This window comes from Ictalurus punctatus, chromosome 3, assembly GCF_001660625.3.
Source record: "Ictalurus punctatus breed USDA103 chromosome 3, Coco_2.0, whole genome shotgun sequence".
NCBI lineage: Eukaryota > Metazoa > Chordata > Actinopteri > Siluriformes > Ictaluridae > Ictalurus > Ictalurus punctatus.
Window position 1 is genome coordinate 2,605,325 of NC_030418.2, and position 16,041 is coordinate 2,621,365.

The 16,041-nt window shown below is 40.8% G+C and overlaps 1 protein-coding gene across 1 annotated transcript; it reads left to right on the forward strand.

Moving 5' to 3' along the window:
- The first annotated feature begins 2,342 nt into the window (after positions 1 to 2,342).
- fam204a (family with sequence similarity 204 member A) lies at positions 2,343 to 15,267 on the forward strand. The gene is made up of 7 exons (XM_017465041.3): positions 2,343 to 2,765; positions 3,402 to 3,489; positions 3,658 to 3,697; positions 4,356 to 4,458; positions 5,074 to 5,163; positions 13,745 to 13,854; positions 14,525 to 15,267. Exons 1-7 carry the CDS (start codon positions 2,565 to 2,567, stop codon positions 14,574 to 14,576), a joined length of 684 nt encoding a protein of 227 aa, XP_017320530.1. The 5' UTR covers positions 2,343 to 2,564; the 3' UTR covers positions 14,577 to 15,267.
- The last annotated feature ends 774 nt before the right edge of the window (positions 15,268 to 16,041 follow it).

Below are 16,041 nucleotides of genomic sequence, written 5' to 3' on the forward strand. Positions count from 1 at the left end.
GGTCTGTAAAGTCTGTCTAGTAAAAAATATTACCGATGTAGAGAGCATGCCTCAGCTGATGTGCGTAGTGCAGCAGGTGGCGGGATTCGGAAAGTGTACGATTGTTTAGTCCCGCCAAGATTTCGCGATTTCTGCGAGCGCAGAAATGAACACAAAATCAAGCAATCTCCACAATGCTCGGAGGAGCTTGCGAATCGCGACCAACAATTCCGTGCAACTGCGATTTCGCCAATTCGAGTAGTTTTCCGCAAAAAACGCAGAGAATCTCCACAGGTTCCATTGCAGAAGTCAACAGTGAGTAGGGTTTTTCCTCTGGTAGGTGAACTATTGAGAGAAGAAAAGAACACACGGATGGTGTTTTCTGATGATCAGAACCTACTTACAACCACGAAATAAATTTGTGTGACAGTGTGGATCATGTGGAATTGTGTAAGATGAGGTCTCGCATACATTTGAATGGTTCATGTTAATGGTCAGGTGCTTTAATTCCATCACGCCGTTCGCGCGCTGTTTTATTTTTCGGACTCACCTGTCAGAGCGGACTACTTATTGAGGCAGTCATGTCGAGTGGTTCTGGAGCCATTATACTTTCATGACTTAATTCGTACATGCCGTTTGAAGTCACTAGTGCTGCTATTAGGATAAAGGAGGTCGATACTGATTTAAGTCGTGATTTTGTGTGTTTTTGCAAAGAAAATCGGCTTGTCTGTTTCGTACATGGATATGAATCCTACATGAGTCCTAACCAACACTATGAATGGGGGGGGGGGGGGGGGGGGGGGGGTTGGGTACATTTGCGACACTCCATTGAGCAGCAATAAGCTTTGTAGGCTTAGCGAGCATAAACACATTAAATAGATGAGATTCATCAGCACTCTAGTGTCAAATCCACAGTGCCCATGGGCAACCAACCAGCTCTGGAGCAAAAATAATGCTTTGCTCTTGCTCATCTTTGGTACAGGTGACGCTTTACCTTCCAAGAACAAGCGTCATCTAGGAAAGTCTTTAATCAAACAGCATGTTATTTACTTTCCCTGTGCAGTGGTTTAACACGTATAAAGCCGTTCGCTTTAAAAACAGGAGGTCATATGTTTAAAAACTGTCATATTAAGTCGTACAGTTTAATCATACCATTAATTTGCTATAAGCACAGCTGACGCATGACATCTCTTTGTCTATATTGTCTATAAACTGTCTACATTACTACAAAACAATACACATGGGTATTTTCTTCCTGTATCAGTGCAGGGTAAACAAATCGTTTAAGTCAATAGGTTTTGCAATTAGGCACAAAGCCCACAACCCATTTAGCGAGGAGGGGAAAAAACAACACTGATGTCATTTGATATAAATAAGCAATTTAAGCAGCTGTTTTTAGCTTGCAGCGCCACAGGCCATACAAGATTAACATGCTAATCATGGGAATGATAATGAGCGATGCTCAGCTGGGGGAATAAACTCAACCAGTCAACACACACAGAGGGACAGATGAGTTTTATTTCAGCATCTGTTTTCATTAGGAAGAAGAGCTAGAAGAAGACCTACACGTACTTTCAACAAGAAAAGAGGAAGCTTTCAATTCGAAAAATCAACGTATATCAGTTTATAGTGTTGCATTCTTCTTCTTCTTCTTCTTCTTCTTCTTATTATTATTATTATTATTATTATTATTATTACTTTGTTATCTTAATATAAATTATATCTATTTGGAAAAAGAATAATCAGAATAAGGGTTATAGGTCTATTGTGATGTGTTTAATTTAATTGGTCACAGGTAATCTAATTTAGTTGCTTAGTTTAAAATAAAAAATAAAAATTATTATTATTATTATTATTATTATTATTATTATTATTATTATTATTATTATACATAATATGTAGAGCATTTATTTAGGGAAGAATTATCTACAGGTCATTTTTTTATTCTTTAATCTAATCTTGAACATTTTTATTAGTTTTATTATTTTTTAATTACTTTTAACATTTTAATTCGTTTACTGTGCATGTTTATGTTTATTATATATTCAAATGTAGTTATTTTTATGCAGTTTTTATTATGATGATGATGATGATGATGATTACATTTTTATAAAAGGCTGAACTGCTTTCAGATCAGTCTGTACATATTGGGTAAATCCCAAATGTGTGTTTCCTGCTTATAAAAGTGCACTACGTGAATAGTGCATGAAATAATAGCTTCTACGCCCTAGCTAGTGCACTACATGTCCAATGAGAAGCCATTTGAGATTCCGCCGTTGAGGAGACGCTTGTCGTGAAGGAAACTCTATCTGACCAATCAGCTTTGTTGTTGCTGCAGCACGCGGGGCCAGCCAGCCAATCAACATCAGCCTCTTTCACCAAACGCGGAAGTGCTAACAATAACAATGGCGATTTCTAAAGCCGCATCGTAACTATACTAAATAGTAACTTTATGTTGAAATACTGCCTAAATGGATCGTGTTAGTCATGTAAACCGAAACCGGATATATCTATAAACAATAAAATAATCTTATGCAAAAGCGAAGTTAATTTAAACAACTGAAAATAAAGCTTGGAGCTAGAGCATGTATAGCGGTCTCCTTCCGAAGGGACTCAGTGAGGCTGATCTGAGTCCTGATGAGGAAGAGGAGAACACTCAGGACGAGAAGCAAAGCTCACGAACTACCACTGAAACCGAGAAATGTCCTGAGGAGACATCATCATCATCATCATCATCATCTCCTCCTGACAGCTGTTTGCCAGGAGTGTCTCAAGATCTGTGGCAAGTGTGTACTGATCTAGATATAAGATAACTCACACCACATTTACATCCACAACACAATGTTTACTTTTAAGATATATAGATAGATAGATAGATAGATAGATATGTTCAATGTTCTAACATTGTCGCTGAAATAAACGTCAAATTAAACAAAAGACAAGCAAGTGTTATTGCGTCATAAAATCTAAGAGCCAATCAGGTTCAATATGCAAAGTAGTTGCTGATTTTACACGTTTAGCAGCAGGAGGAGGAGGAGTCACATTGCAGGCCGGCTGAGACTTCAAGTCGCACTTTCATGTGATATTTTTATTTTTATTTTTATGAGTGTAAAAGTATTGGCGCTCCTTTGCCTGTGTCTTTGACTTTTTTTTTTGGTTTTGCCGACTCAAGCTATTCCTCACGTAATAAAGAAGACGTTATGATATTTAAGAGTAATTGAAGAGTTGAAGACGGCAGGGCTGTATAAATCATTTAGAAGCTTGCATTTAGATTTCTATATATATAATGAAGGTACCACCGATTGGAGTTGCTCAATAGGTCGAGAAAAATATCTGACCCAAACTGGTAATATTATGGCCTACTGAGCAGACAACACAGTAAAAATCTGTTTCTGTGTCTCGACGCGTATTTTTCATTGAAGAAATTTCAAGACCTGCAGAAGGAAAGAGAGATTCACAAGAAGGATCACCCCCCGATAAGGAAACGAGGGAAAAAACGCCGTAAAAAAGGTGATGTCCATTTTCCTTTTATATTTTCATCATAGATTCGCTAGAATCCCGTTCAAGCATCAGATTTTAAAAGGACATGGCGGCAGTGCGCATATAATAAGCTGTATATTGATAGATCATGCGCTATGATGTACTATATGAAGTGTTTTCCTTCTTCCATGTGAACAGGTGGAGTTCTAACGCAGGCGGGTGACGCGGCAGACAAAAGGTCGAGTAAATGCTCTTTTGTACTACAATAACGTTCACACTTTGAATAATATCGTATCCTGTCTAAGCCGTTTTCCACGTTTAGTTTGGATGATGGTCCTTGAATCCGACCGTTGTCACACCAATCAAGCACTTTGAACATGAACACGGTCTTGCGGTCGTCTCTTTCTTTCCACTTCTTAAAAAAAATAACTAAAACACTCCAACTAAGTGCTAACGAAGAGCCACAACACCTGGATGTAGCTACAGTAGCGCGCTTAATAGCATGCTGACGTGATATATGTGTGTGAACTGCTCCTCCTGCACCTCCTGATGGAGGTGTGAGATCACGTCCCGGGTTCACTGTCCTGTTAAAGAGTCCGCCCTGACTATAATATACACGTGCACTCATGTTAGCGGCGAAGTTCATGAGATTGTTCACGACAAACTTCACATCACTTCAGTTAATATTATTAGTTTTAGATTTTGTCAGGCAAGTCATTGTGTAACTTGTTACGTAAAATGATATATAGGTACTCAATGTTACAGCATAAACCTTGTCAAGTCCTCGCTTTGGCCGAATGTTGAAGCGTTCTCATCGATCAAAGCTGTTTTTCTGATCAATGATGAAGAAAGACGAGTAAAAACCATTATGTTCTCATTCTTGTGTCTTTGCTCAGAGATGCCGAGGAGGTTCAGGTGAAGCACTGGGAAGAACTGACCCAGTATTTCGGCACCAACGATAGATTCCAGCCCCCTGCCAGTAGCCGACCTTCGCCAAAGGTACAATTGCGGTACAGTTTGGTTCGTTTTGAGATGCGCCACATAAGCAGAGTAATACCTTGTATCATTAAATTCTGAGTTGTTCTGCAGGTTTTTCCTGATTGTTCTTGCCTATACATTAAATAGATACGCTCTTAAACATTTCCTTTCCCACCACAAATGTGCGTTTGGTTTGATTTCAAATTGCAGTATGGAATTCTAAGCTCTGTCTGGGGAAAAAAAAAAAGGTTTGTTGCAGATGTTTAGTCTATTTACCGCCTTCCCGTTCAACTTCAACTACCCCCCCCCCATCAAACATACTTCCGCGTTTGATGTGGAATGAAAATGCGTAATTAACGGCCAGTGTACGCCGCTGATAATCTGCGGCGTTTCTGAAGGATTCCGCGTTTAATCGAGTAATAATTTTCATTCGTGAGACCAAAAATCTTCATATTTGTTGTAATGGAAGTCCTATTAAAAAAAAAAAAAAAAAAAAAAAAACCCCGCCTGAGGCGCTTTTTAAGTTAGTCTTTGATATATATATTTTTTTTCTTCCTCCGCTCTTTCTCCTCTTCTATTTCTATTTGAAAATAACTTCATTTTCCTTCGCCCCCTCCATCCTTTTTTCATCTCCAGTCAGGCCTGGAAAAGAGCATGGAGCGAGCCATCGCCGAAGGGGATTATGGGAAGGCGGAGGAGCTGAGCGACCGGCTGGCTACTCGTGAGGTACGTCACGCCGATAAGACATCGCGCTGAGCGCGACGAATCGAGCTAATGGGTCGGCAGCCATTTTGCCCACAAAGACACAGAAGAAACAGCCTCTCACACACACACACACACACACACCGCATACACTCCCGTTTTTACGTGGGCCGGACGTCCTGAAGCCCTTTCCTATTGGATTTAATAGAAAGCCCTCCCTCACATTTTTTTTTTTTTTTTGAAGTCTACAGCAGTTTCGGCCTGTCTTTCTAACAGCAGTAACAATGCCGTCTTTAAAAATGTTTTTTTTAATATTTGAGGCGCGAGTTTGCACCTTTGAAGTGCGCTCAGAACTTAACACACCGCCTGCAGTTTTGAAAACGGCACCTCTTAGGGAAGGTGAGCGGGATCAAGCGGTTCGGAGCTAATTTGGCAGAAAATGTAACGCTCGCGTACGTGTAATTGCGGTTAAAAAGATGTTCTTCGCTCCTGGACTCTGCGCTCGTAGCAAGAAGTAGTTTTATGTCTCCGAACTTTTGATTCGGAGGCTTCTCAGAATGCAACGTGCTGTTTCATAGGTTGAGGCTTTGATTGTGTTTGAGCATGTAGCGATTGACTTGAATAAAGAATAAAAAAAAGTGTATCAATACGCGCAGACTTTTAGCGGCCGTGCTGAGGGTGAACTAGTACAGATGTACTGATATTAGGGACAATACTGACCTTAAGCGCCTTAAATCAGTATTTCTTAGCCCAGTGCTCCCTAATTCCACGTTTCCTCAGCTTATTATTTCTGAGCAGACTTTCCTAACTAAGCCGAATTTGCTCCAGTGTTTGGCCGCGACAAACAATTTAGATCACGCTCCCGTAAAGTAATAATTGAACCACTTTAATTGGGCGGAGCAGCGATAATCTCGTTAACCTTGAATGGGAAGTTTAATCAATTACAGCTCGCGTTTCCTCCTGTAAGAGCGTAAAAATAAACGCCACTGTTTGCTCCGCGCGAATGAGTGAATTCCCATTGCGGTTTATTTCTGCTCAAAGCGATACGACGAATACGCCCCTAACGGCCGTGCTACCGTGAGAACGATCGTTAAATAACTCCGGGAAATGCCGACAACATGCTCACGATTCGAGCGATTCCTCCTCTCTTCTCGTTGCTGCGTGTGAGAATAATCCCTACCGTTGCTGCTTCAGAGTATCTCGAAGGGTCTCGTCTGTTCTTTTCGATTTCGATCTAGAGTTTAGTTTAGTGTTTGGACGGACAGTACGGAGTAATCGCCCGGAGAAAGCTTTCTTCGGGTTCGTAGTATCGTCACTGGAATACCAAAACGCAGACGTGTATGTACTCTGTATTCGTTTGGCTCGCGCTTTAGGCGGGAAACGGTCCGGTCATATTGCTGAGGAGTTTTGTGGGTGAAGGGTTTTGTTCAAGGAGTCAGCGGTGGCTCTCGGGCAATCCTGGGATTTGAAGCGCAGACCGATTTCCTCAGCAAGCCTTATCAGAAAAATGTAAATTTATTATAAATACGATCGGAAAAGGATCTTCATGACAGTCCGGTCGATCGATTCGGCTTCATGACCGGACATGAATGTAACCTAAATCTGGTATTCTCTTATAATATTAGTTAACATGGCAGACATTGGCGTGTGAGACATGCAAGCCAAACCCGAGTAGCGTTTCTCATGTGATCGACACACCCACGGATGTAGCACGTAAGCCAATACGAATTATATGAAACTCCTTAAATGTAAGTTTTATAATGCTGGGTTCGGTTAAAGAACCCTTCACGAATTTTTGTTTTGTTTTGTTTTTTTTTCCCTAAGAGTCTACCCATTGTGGGTAATGGTTTAATCTGAACCTTTGTGGATTTTTCCACTCTTTTGTTCGCGCTGGTTCAGTCCAGCGTCACACCCGGCCATGAGCCGGAGATAAACAAAGAGAAATGTGTCGTCTGGTCCTCGGGGTCGGTGTGGGGGCGTTAGCGCGGCATTTTACGCCTTAATTTCTAATCCGGCTAGCGTCGATTTCCACAGCTCTCCGAGCCTAAACAGCCGTTCCGAACACCTCGGTGACACGAAGTAATCACTAATCCCGACTGTGGCGAGCCTCCATTTCAAGGTCTTAATAATGTATGTATCTGAGGTATCATGCGTTCTGTATTATATTTCTATACCATGACAATAAGGTGCTTAGCTGTGAGTGAAACACGGAGATAGCTGTAGTCTCGTGGTGCTTCATTGTTGGATTATATATTTATATGTGGATTATTCCTGGTGCAATTTCAAACGCAACCTGTTCATCCTCAAACAAGCCTGTGTATCTTCGTAGACTTTGAAGAGATGATTGAAATTTCCAAAACTCTCGTGTAGCCTCTTTAGTCAATTAATAACGTTCTGTGTCTTTAATCTGTCTGTGTGAAGGCTTTTTTTTTTTTTTTTTTCAAATTTCTCGTGGTTCTTTCATCTTCGTCCAAGTGTAAAAAGACATAACATAACGCAGGTCTCTTTGAGACTGTTCATGGAGGAGCTTTAACTCTTAAAGCCTTGATTTCCGTTGAATGTTCAAATCCGTCACACAAAACCTCTGCGACTGTAGAGAATGTTTACAGGTTGCGGTTTTAATAAGCCGTTGTACTGCAGTGATGGTGAGTGCTCGATTCTGATTGGTCAGAAGGTGTCGAATAACGTTCTCCAGTCCTTCTCGTTGACGCGACCAGCTGTACGTTTTTGTTTTTTCTCATTCGCGTCAAGAGAAAGCAAAAAAGAAAGGTTGCTATAGTGCAAGTGATAACAGGAACGAGTTCGCCTTGTGGATGTTTTCACAGCAATAAATGTCACTATAAACGGATAAAAATCACCCCGTCGTTCTTCTACAATATTACGTGTTGCTACAAACGGATAAAAGTACGACGCGCCGTCCTTCAACGACTTTAACCTTACCTATGGATGGATAAAATGACGACGAATCATTCTTGCACAGCATTAACTGTAACGTGAATGGATACAGAAAGCGTCACGTCATACAGCCACAGCATGAAATGTATCTGTAAACGGATAAAAAGTATGAAACGTCATTCTTAAACATAGCTATAAACGGATAAAGGGCACATGTCATTCTTCCACAACGTTAAATGTAGATATAAACGGATAAAAAGTACCATGTGTCATTCTTTTACAGTATTACTTGTAACTATAAACGGATAAAAATTTTATAGTCATACTTCCAAAATATTACGTCATGTCATTCTTCCACGACATTGAATGTAGCTATAAACGGATAAAAAGTTGTTCCTTATTTAATAATAAATGATTAAATTGGTAAAGCGCTGTAAGTGTATAAGAGGAATAAAGCACTTTGGGGCATACTGTTTTTTTGGACAGTGATCCACTTCACACGCAGCGAGTTGTTCGGTTGTTGATGTCGCCCCCCCACCCCACCCCACCCCCCGAGTGTGTGAGCGTTGAGAGAGTGTGTGGCGTTGAGAGAATATCTCCCAGCCCTTATTGCGCCCTGCCTGCTGTATTAGTTTGCTAGATTAAGCGCTGCGCTCGTTCCAATTAAGGAACACACGTGTCTCCATTCTTTCATTATTGCACATTCTGTGACACAGCTTTAAGTTTCATAAAGAGCAATTAATTTCACTAATTAGCATAACATTAAGTGGCTGCTAAATATAACTAGCTCACCCAGTGTCAAGAGACTTCATGTGATGCAGCTTCAGTACTTTTAAAAAAAAAAAAAAAAAAAAAAAAAAGAGCAGATTTTCAGGCTAAGACACGCGAACCGGTTTGAAGTTAATACTGATGCAATTTAAAGTCTGTCTCATCGCACACATGATCATGAGAAACAGTTTTGGAATAACAGACCATTTTTTAACCATAAACAAACACTGGCACTGGAGACTCCTTCCTTAAATGTTATATAAACCCTAAGCAGGAATTTTCATCGTAGATGTTTTCTTTGTTAAACAGGACTCTTTTTTTTTTTTTCTTTTTCAATATACATACAGTATATAATGTGTTATGTTCTTGGGCACGTAGAAAGATCCACAATATGGAGCCCTGGAGGAGGAGGAGATGCGGGAGTCGTATAATCGCAACACCAACTTGACAAACAGCATTACAACAAAAAATGAGAAAGTCTCTCAGAGGGGGAATCCGGTGGGGGGGCATCGTTATAACGCTCTTGTCTCCGTTTCAGGCTCAATAATCTGATTCCAGATACACAAGGCTGTCATCTTCAGGGAACTGGCGAGAAAAGAAAGGAAGCAAAAAAAAAAAAAAAAAGAAGTCTGAAAGTTCCTCGGCTTCGTACGCGTCCCATTATCTTCCCTCTTCTGACTAGGCGAGGCTTATTAGCGAGCTTTGAACTCGCACTTACAATAATGTGCCATCAACAGTTTTATAAGCTAATTAGAAAAAACAGTTTAATTAATGACTGACTGGCAATAAAATGGCACATCAGGAAAGGAGGAAGGGGAAGAAGGAAAAAAAAAAAAGATAGAAAGAAGGAATGAATGAAACCAAGGGTGCTAAGCTTCCACTACCACCAATTAAGGGCTAATTACAAACAAATTATATATGTGTTTTGCTGTGGGCTTTAATTTAAAAAAAAAAAAGAAAAAAAAGAAGCAGCTTTAATTAAAAGAGAAAACATGCTAATTAATTAAACAGCACCGGGGAAAGAAAAAAAAAAAAAGAATCTACATTGAAAAGTATGCTTTGTCTATGGGGTAATTAATAAGATACAATAATCCAAATGAGATTCCGCAGCAATTTGATAAAAGCTTAGGGCTGGGGTTTTTAAACCTGCTTTCAAAAATTAATGGGCTGAAATGTAACTCGAGTCATCCCGAGATATAATAAAAGTTCATTTGATGATAAATTGGGAACAAAGATGAGACTTTTCTAGCGGTTTGATCGTCGCCGGAGGGTCCGACATCATCGAGTCTCACGTTTCTGTAGAGGACTGCGGGATAATACGGAAAAATGTTCATAAAGATGAGGTTTCAGCCAGTGATTTCGACTCTCCGTCTACAAAAGCAAGATTCCCTTAACCTGACTGGGACCCAAGACCGTTTTAGTACGTCGTTCTGACATCATAAGAAAAGGCAGCACTTTGGACATCTGTACTCCGTCTGTCATACGTTCCTCTACCGCGGCGCTGTTGAATTCTCTCATCTGATTGGTCAGTTGATTTTAAAATTCTAAAACTGCACACGTTTTAATATGTTGGAGTACTGTTTCTATAGGAACAGTTTCTAAAAAAGTGTTCGAAAGACATGTTGTTTAACCTGAAGAACTTTTATTTTACTATCATAGAAGGAGTTTCCAGTGTCAGGACTTTCCAGTTTCTCATTAACATCGCAAGCTGCGGTTTTTTCTGTTTTGATTTGTTTTTTTTTGGCATATTCAGGAGAAAAATCGGAAAAAAAACGAAAGGGTGGTGAGGGAACGACTGTTTATAGCTGTTAGAACATGTGTATAACGACGTATTTTTAAAAACACAAATCGATCGTCTTGTGGAACGTCCATGAAACAAGTTACACCGCTTCATGAAGGTTCCACGACATTGCATGTACCTGTTAATGGATTTAAAAATAAAAAAAACACTTTAGGATGTCCTGTTATTGGAACATAATTCTTAAATATTCACACATTTGTTGCTTTATGGACTTTTCCCTCCACAAAGCAGCTTTCCACCACAATCTTACCAACTCACAGCTCTGGAAAAGGCCAAGTGAGCAGGCAGATCTGATATTCGTGCCAGTTCTGAACGCTCCTGAGTCGACTAAAGTCATATTATTTCGACATTAAGGTGGCGTGATAAGGGAATTAGTCCGGTCATTAATCGCCCACACGTCAAGCGCAGCCGAGCGGCTCAGCCCGCCGATTCAGCCACCTGGAGCCATGCTAGTCTCGCTAATCCACCTCTCACACGCTTTTAATTGGAAGGTGCTTCACCGAGGGGAGTAAATTTATGAATGGATTTTTAGTCTCTAAAAACATCCTTTTTAGAAGATTTATGCAGTGTTCAACACTTGCTTTGTGTGTGTGTGTGTGTGTGTGTGTGTGTGTGTGTGTGTGTTTGGCAGCATTTCCAAACAGTCAGGATTTTTATTTGCATTATAATGGTACCCTAAGGAGTGTATTGCAGTGTTTTGGCCTTTGTTTGCGCATCTTTAGCATACCGCAGCGTCTAAAATGGAGCTCAATGAAAGGGAGGGATTGATTTATTTATTTATTTATTTAGGTCTTGATGACAAAGGAATCACACGAATATAGAAATATATTATAACTCCTAGAAAAAAAAATAATATGGCGATGGAATATCAGCTCGTTTCGTCTCAAAGTTTGTTGTACGACGTTGAATTTTTGCTGATTCTGCCTTCGTTTATTTGCTTTGTGCTCACGTGAGAAGATGATAGTATGGGATTTCTTGAACTGAAAACGGATGGAAGCCTCACCGGAAGCCCCCCTTTTTTTTTTTTTTTTTTTCTTTTTTTTTTCTCCCTCAACCCACCTAGTGGCGTGTGTTCGACTTCAGCTGCCTGGCAGAACCGCAGGAGCCTCGCTCTTGTCGGGCCTTTTCGAAGGTCACGTCACTAATCCCTCTAAATAAACCCGGCGGTGAATAAAGGCGGCGGCGGGTTTCGCTGCGCACGCGGCACAATGCCTTAAAGACGGCGAGAAGAAAGGAACGAGACGGAAAGTGTTCCCCGAACGCCGTTCGCCCTGAAATGAAGGATAGAACAAAGAGCACGAGTGTTTGTGTCATGTATATTATTCCCTTTTCCTCACTCTTATTTATTTCATTATTTACATTTCTGGCACTGGCGTTCTCCCTCATGTGGAAGGATTTGGTGGCGGGAAATCCTCAAAAGTGGATCAAAATAATGTCACATTACTGCAAATACGAGAGGCTAATTTGAGTTGACTCTTTTTTTTTTTTTTTTTTTTTTTTTTTTTTGGCTAATTTCGTCTGCGAGAGGAGGCGACACCTGCTCCAGCGATCCATGAAATAAGCCGCCGCCGGCTTTGTCCCGATAAGAATGAACAAATCTGCACAATGCGCCGCTCGCCCAATCTCATTTTCCTACGTGCACGCGGGGCTAAAAAGAAATAAGCTGTTTGCGAGGCTTGATTAATCAGACATTTGAGGGCCTTTTTTTTTGTGAGTGTGTGTCTTTGATCAGCTTTGTCTCCTTGGTAATCGTAGTGTCTTAAACGTAGTCACCAGTGTGGCTGAGTGTGTGAAATAGGACAGGTCCGGAGGAATCGTTAGTGGTTTTCTGTTTCTTCTTCTTTTTCTTCTTCTTTTTTTTTTTCCAGAACCCTTGTCCCATTTCTATCTCTTACCCTACAGCTTTATTATTTTTTTTTTTTCTTCCCTCCACCAATTTGAAAGCAAGACAATTTAATACCGTCCCGCTCGCGCTCACCCTGGTGTAAGTTATCTCCCGCTGGATCTCGTACACGCGAGCCCGATCGCCCGTTATGGCTTAGAACGACTAGAAAACATGATTTATGCCTCTTAAAACCTTGAGGAGGGAAAAAAAAATGATGGCAAGGAATTAAAAAACTGTCATAGTGTGTTAGCTTCAGGTTCTGCGGGTGCATTTTTTTTTTTTTTTTTTTTTTTGAACAAATCTTCCAAGCGACTGTATAGATGAATGGCTCAAGGGCCCAGCTAGAGCGGCGCTCTCTCAGCCCGCTAAAGGCCTTATCTTAAATCCGAGCAAAGTAGCATTAATCTTTTTGAAAGACCTTTATGGCTTTTAATGTATCCCAAATTAGAACATTTTACACCCTTGGTTCCTGAAATGTGGCGATAAAAAGCCTTTAGAGTTTAATTTCTCCTGCCTGCTCGCTCTGACCTTCCTAATCCCGGCATGCATTAGGAGATATTTTACTTTCAGGCTTTCTAATAAAGTTTATCCCACTTAATTATAATTAAAACATTTCTCTCTCTCTCTCTCTCTCTCTCTCTCTCTCTCTCTCTCTCTCTCTCTCTCTCTCTCTCTCTCTTTCCTGCATCCTCTCTCCAGGTTTTTCAACTCTTGAAATTCATTTCTTCCCCCCCCCCCCCCCCCCCCCCCTTCTCGCTGATTGTGTGCAGCAGTATTAGAATGAATTACCTCCCTCCCGTCACACACGCTCTCCACCCTCTCCAAGAAAGAAAAAAAAAAAGGAGAGAGAAGGGAAAAAGGTTTTGTGAGTTATTCAACGTGTTTATCAAAGTTCCTCAGGGTTCAATAATAAGCCCATTTCAGAAGACGGAAAGGGCGTGATTCTTCTTTTGTTTCCAAAACCTTGTGTGTTGTGTGTCGTCCCCCCCCCTTTCTTTCTCTGTCTCTTTAGCATACTCTATACACACTGTCACTTTCTTTCTTTTTTTCTTCTAATTTCACACCCTGCACTTCTTTAGATGGAGCGATTATACGGACGAGACGATAATTACGCACGTCTACCAAGAAAGTCCGAGCTTTTGCTTTAGCCGTATACTGTGTGAGCAATATCCGTAAGGGTTTATTTACACACCGGTGCCGGTGAGGTGAGACGGGAGAGGGCCGAGATGCTAACGCAGTTCCGTCTCGTTCAACAGCTGGCTGTGAAAATCGCGCAAGCTGCCGACTGCCGCGACTTCACCCGATCCAGACGGGAAGAGGAGGATTCACGGGCAGCACGGAAAAAGAGGAAGCAGGTCGCATGGGGGTGTGTTACTTTATGTCCATTTATGTCTATGGCAACTTTTCAATTTCTCCCCGTTTCCATATACGGTGGGCGGGGCCAATCTTCCGTAAACGTAAAGATGTGTAAACCAATCACAAGGATAATATCTCTCTTCCCTAATGTCTAGCTTTGTTCAAAACTATATGTTCCCTTCCTTCACGCGTAAACAGTCTCTTCGGGTCGCTTAGTAAGCCTGAGTAGCTAGTAAGCTAAATTTAACCTAGCAAGCAGGTGTTAATTCTATAATTCGAAAGATTGACCAATCCCAGATCTCCCAATTTTTGTCATTATGTTCATGCTTTATTTTACGCTCGCGTGGGAGTTTGAGATGTCCAGAGTAAAGCCGATCGAGCACCCTTATTAGAACATTAGGCCACGCCTAATGAGCCGTTCTCATTTAGCGCCTTTATCTTGTATTTTTGTTCTTATAACTTTTCTGTTTAATGGAAGAATTAAACGAATACTCGTTTCTATACGTCTGTATCATTTCAGCTACGGAACTTTTAAACGGTGTGTTATTTCACCACATTTTTAGCCAGATTCATTGAGTTTTAAACTAGGGTGTAGTCCTTTTGCACCATTACGTAGCGTTTCAAAGAGAATGTGTATGTGTTGCATATATTTATTAAAATATTTCTTGTTTTCATTCCAGCTTTGAAGCAAAGAAACGGTGGGAAACCAAAAGCAACATGGGCTACATGTGACGTTCGCATGGAAATACGAATTTTCGATATATATTTGAATTCATTTGCTTTTCTGTGGTGTTTCCGATGGTGGTGAAAAACTGTACATGGTTAGTTAAATAAACGACTGAACCTTAACATTAGCTTTGTGGTCTAAATGTTCATTTTGAGTTCTGTTATGCTGTTTTCGTCCTAATTAAATCTGTGTGCCGTGTATAGTTACCAGAATAAGTGGGTTAATCAGCAGCTCTCTGTTCTTTCATGGCGGTATGGAGCAGAGGAAGAAGGGGGGGGGGAGAGAGGAGATTAGGGCCCTAATGCAATGTAGTGGATAATGTGCAATAGGATTTGCCTGGGCAAAATGAAATTTGTTGGCTGTAAGGAGGTTTGAGCAGGGAGGTTATGTAGCGGGAGAGTGTGCAAGGTGTGTGTGTGTGGAAATAGAGATTGCATTTACAGAGTTGGCCTTTACCCATGATGCAATGGATACCCAAGATTAAACTCGAAAGGAGGGATGGTTGCGGTAGATAGCTTGAGCTTGAGTGGTGGTAACATTCTGTTAAATAAATAATGACAGAACCTCCTGAAATTCAGCATGAGCTCAGGGTATACGTTTATGCATTCTATGAGAAGACATTTATGTAGCATTTTTGGGAAGGAGTCTCCAGTCTCAGTGCTTTCGGAAGTAAAGCTGTAACTACATTTTTTTTTTTTTAAATTTTTTATAATGGGATAGTATGTATTTCCTACAAGAGAACATTATACGTTTATGCGATGTAAGTGAGAACGGGAACGAACTTGTTTCCACAATATTAAATGTAACTATAAATGGATAAATAAAAAAAACGCACCGTGTCGTTCTTTAATAAATAAAAATGGTTGGGAAATTACTGTGGTATAAATGGATATGCACTTTGTGTTGTGCCGGTAATTGGGTCGCATGACACCACCCCACTACTACCGTTGATTATTTTCATATAAGCGCGTACCCCGAGTGTTTTATTCCTTGCCTACAAAATGACCGGAATTTACTCGGAAGGAATACAAATCCCAATGTCATCCCTCAAGGTAGGTTTCCACTATATCTCTCCAAGACACGTGAAACCACTTCACTTTTTTAACCCCGATATGCATAGGCCAGCTGAGCATGCTAGGAGGAGAGCACTAACTGCCCTATTTCGCTTTTCATGAACAGAAAGATCCTCATGCACGGCTTGTATTTTTGCTACTCGACAAGACGAGAAGGCAAATAAGGCCATCCTTCCCACCCTGAAATCTAAGCCAATTATACACTTTCGGACACGTGGAAGTCCGAACGCCGGTGTGTCTCAAATAGCACTTCACGCGGCAGTTTGAGAGTTTTTCAGCTCCCCGTGAAGCCAGATCCGTTTGACAACTCTGGAAGAAAAACCACTCAGCCTGAAGCCACATGCACCACTCTGTCAGGTCCACAGACAGCTCGCTAAAGTAAGCGAGAGGAAGAATG

Coding starts and splice junctions, on each gene's coding strand:
- fam204a (XM_017465041.3), top strand. CDS start 2,565: ATGTATAGCGGTCTCCTTCCGAAGGGACTCAGTGAGGCTGATCTGAGT. Junction 4,459..5,073: donor GTAGCCGACCTTCGCCAAAG/GTACAATTGCGG, acceptor TTTCATCTCCAG/TCAGGCCTGGAAAAGAGCAT. Junction 13,855..14,524: donor AGGAAGCAGGTCGCATGGGG/GTGTGTTACTTT, acceptor TTTTCATTCCAG/CTTTGAAGCAAAGAAACGGT.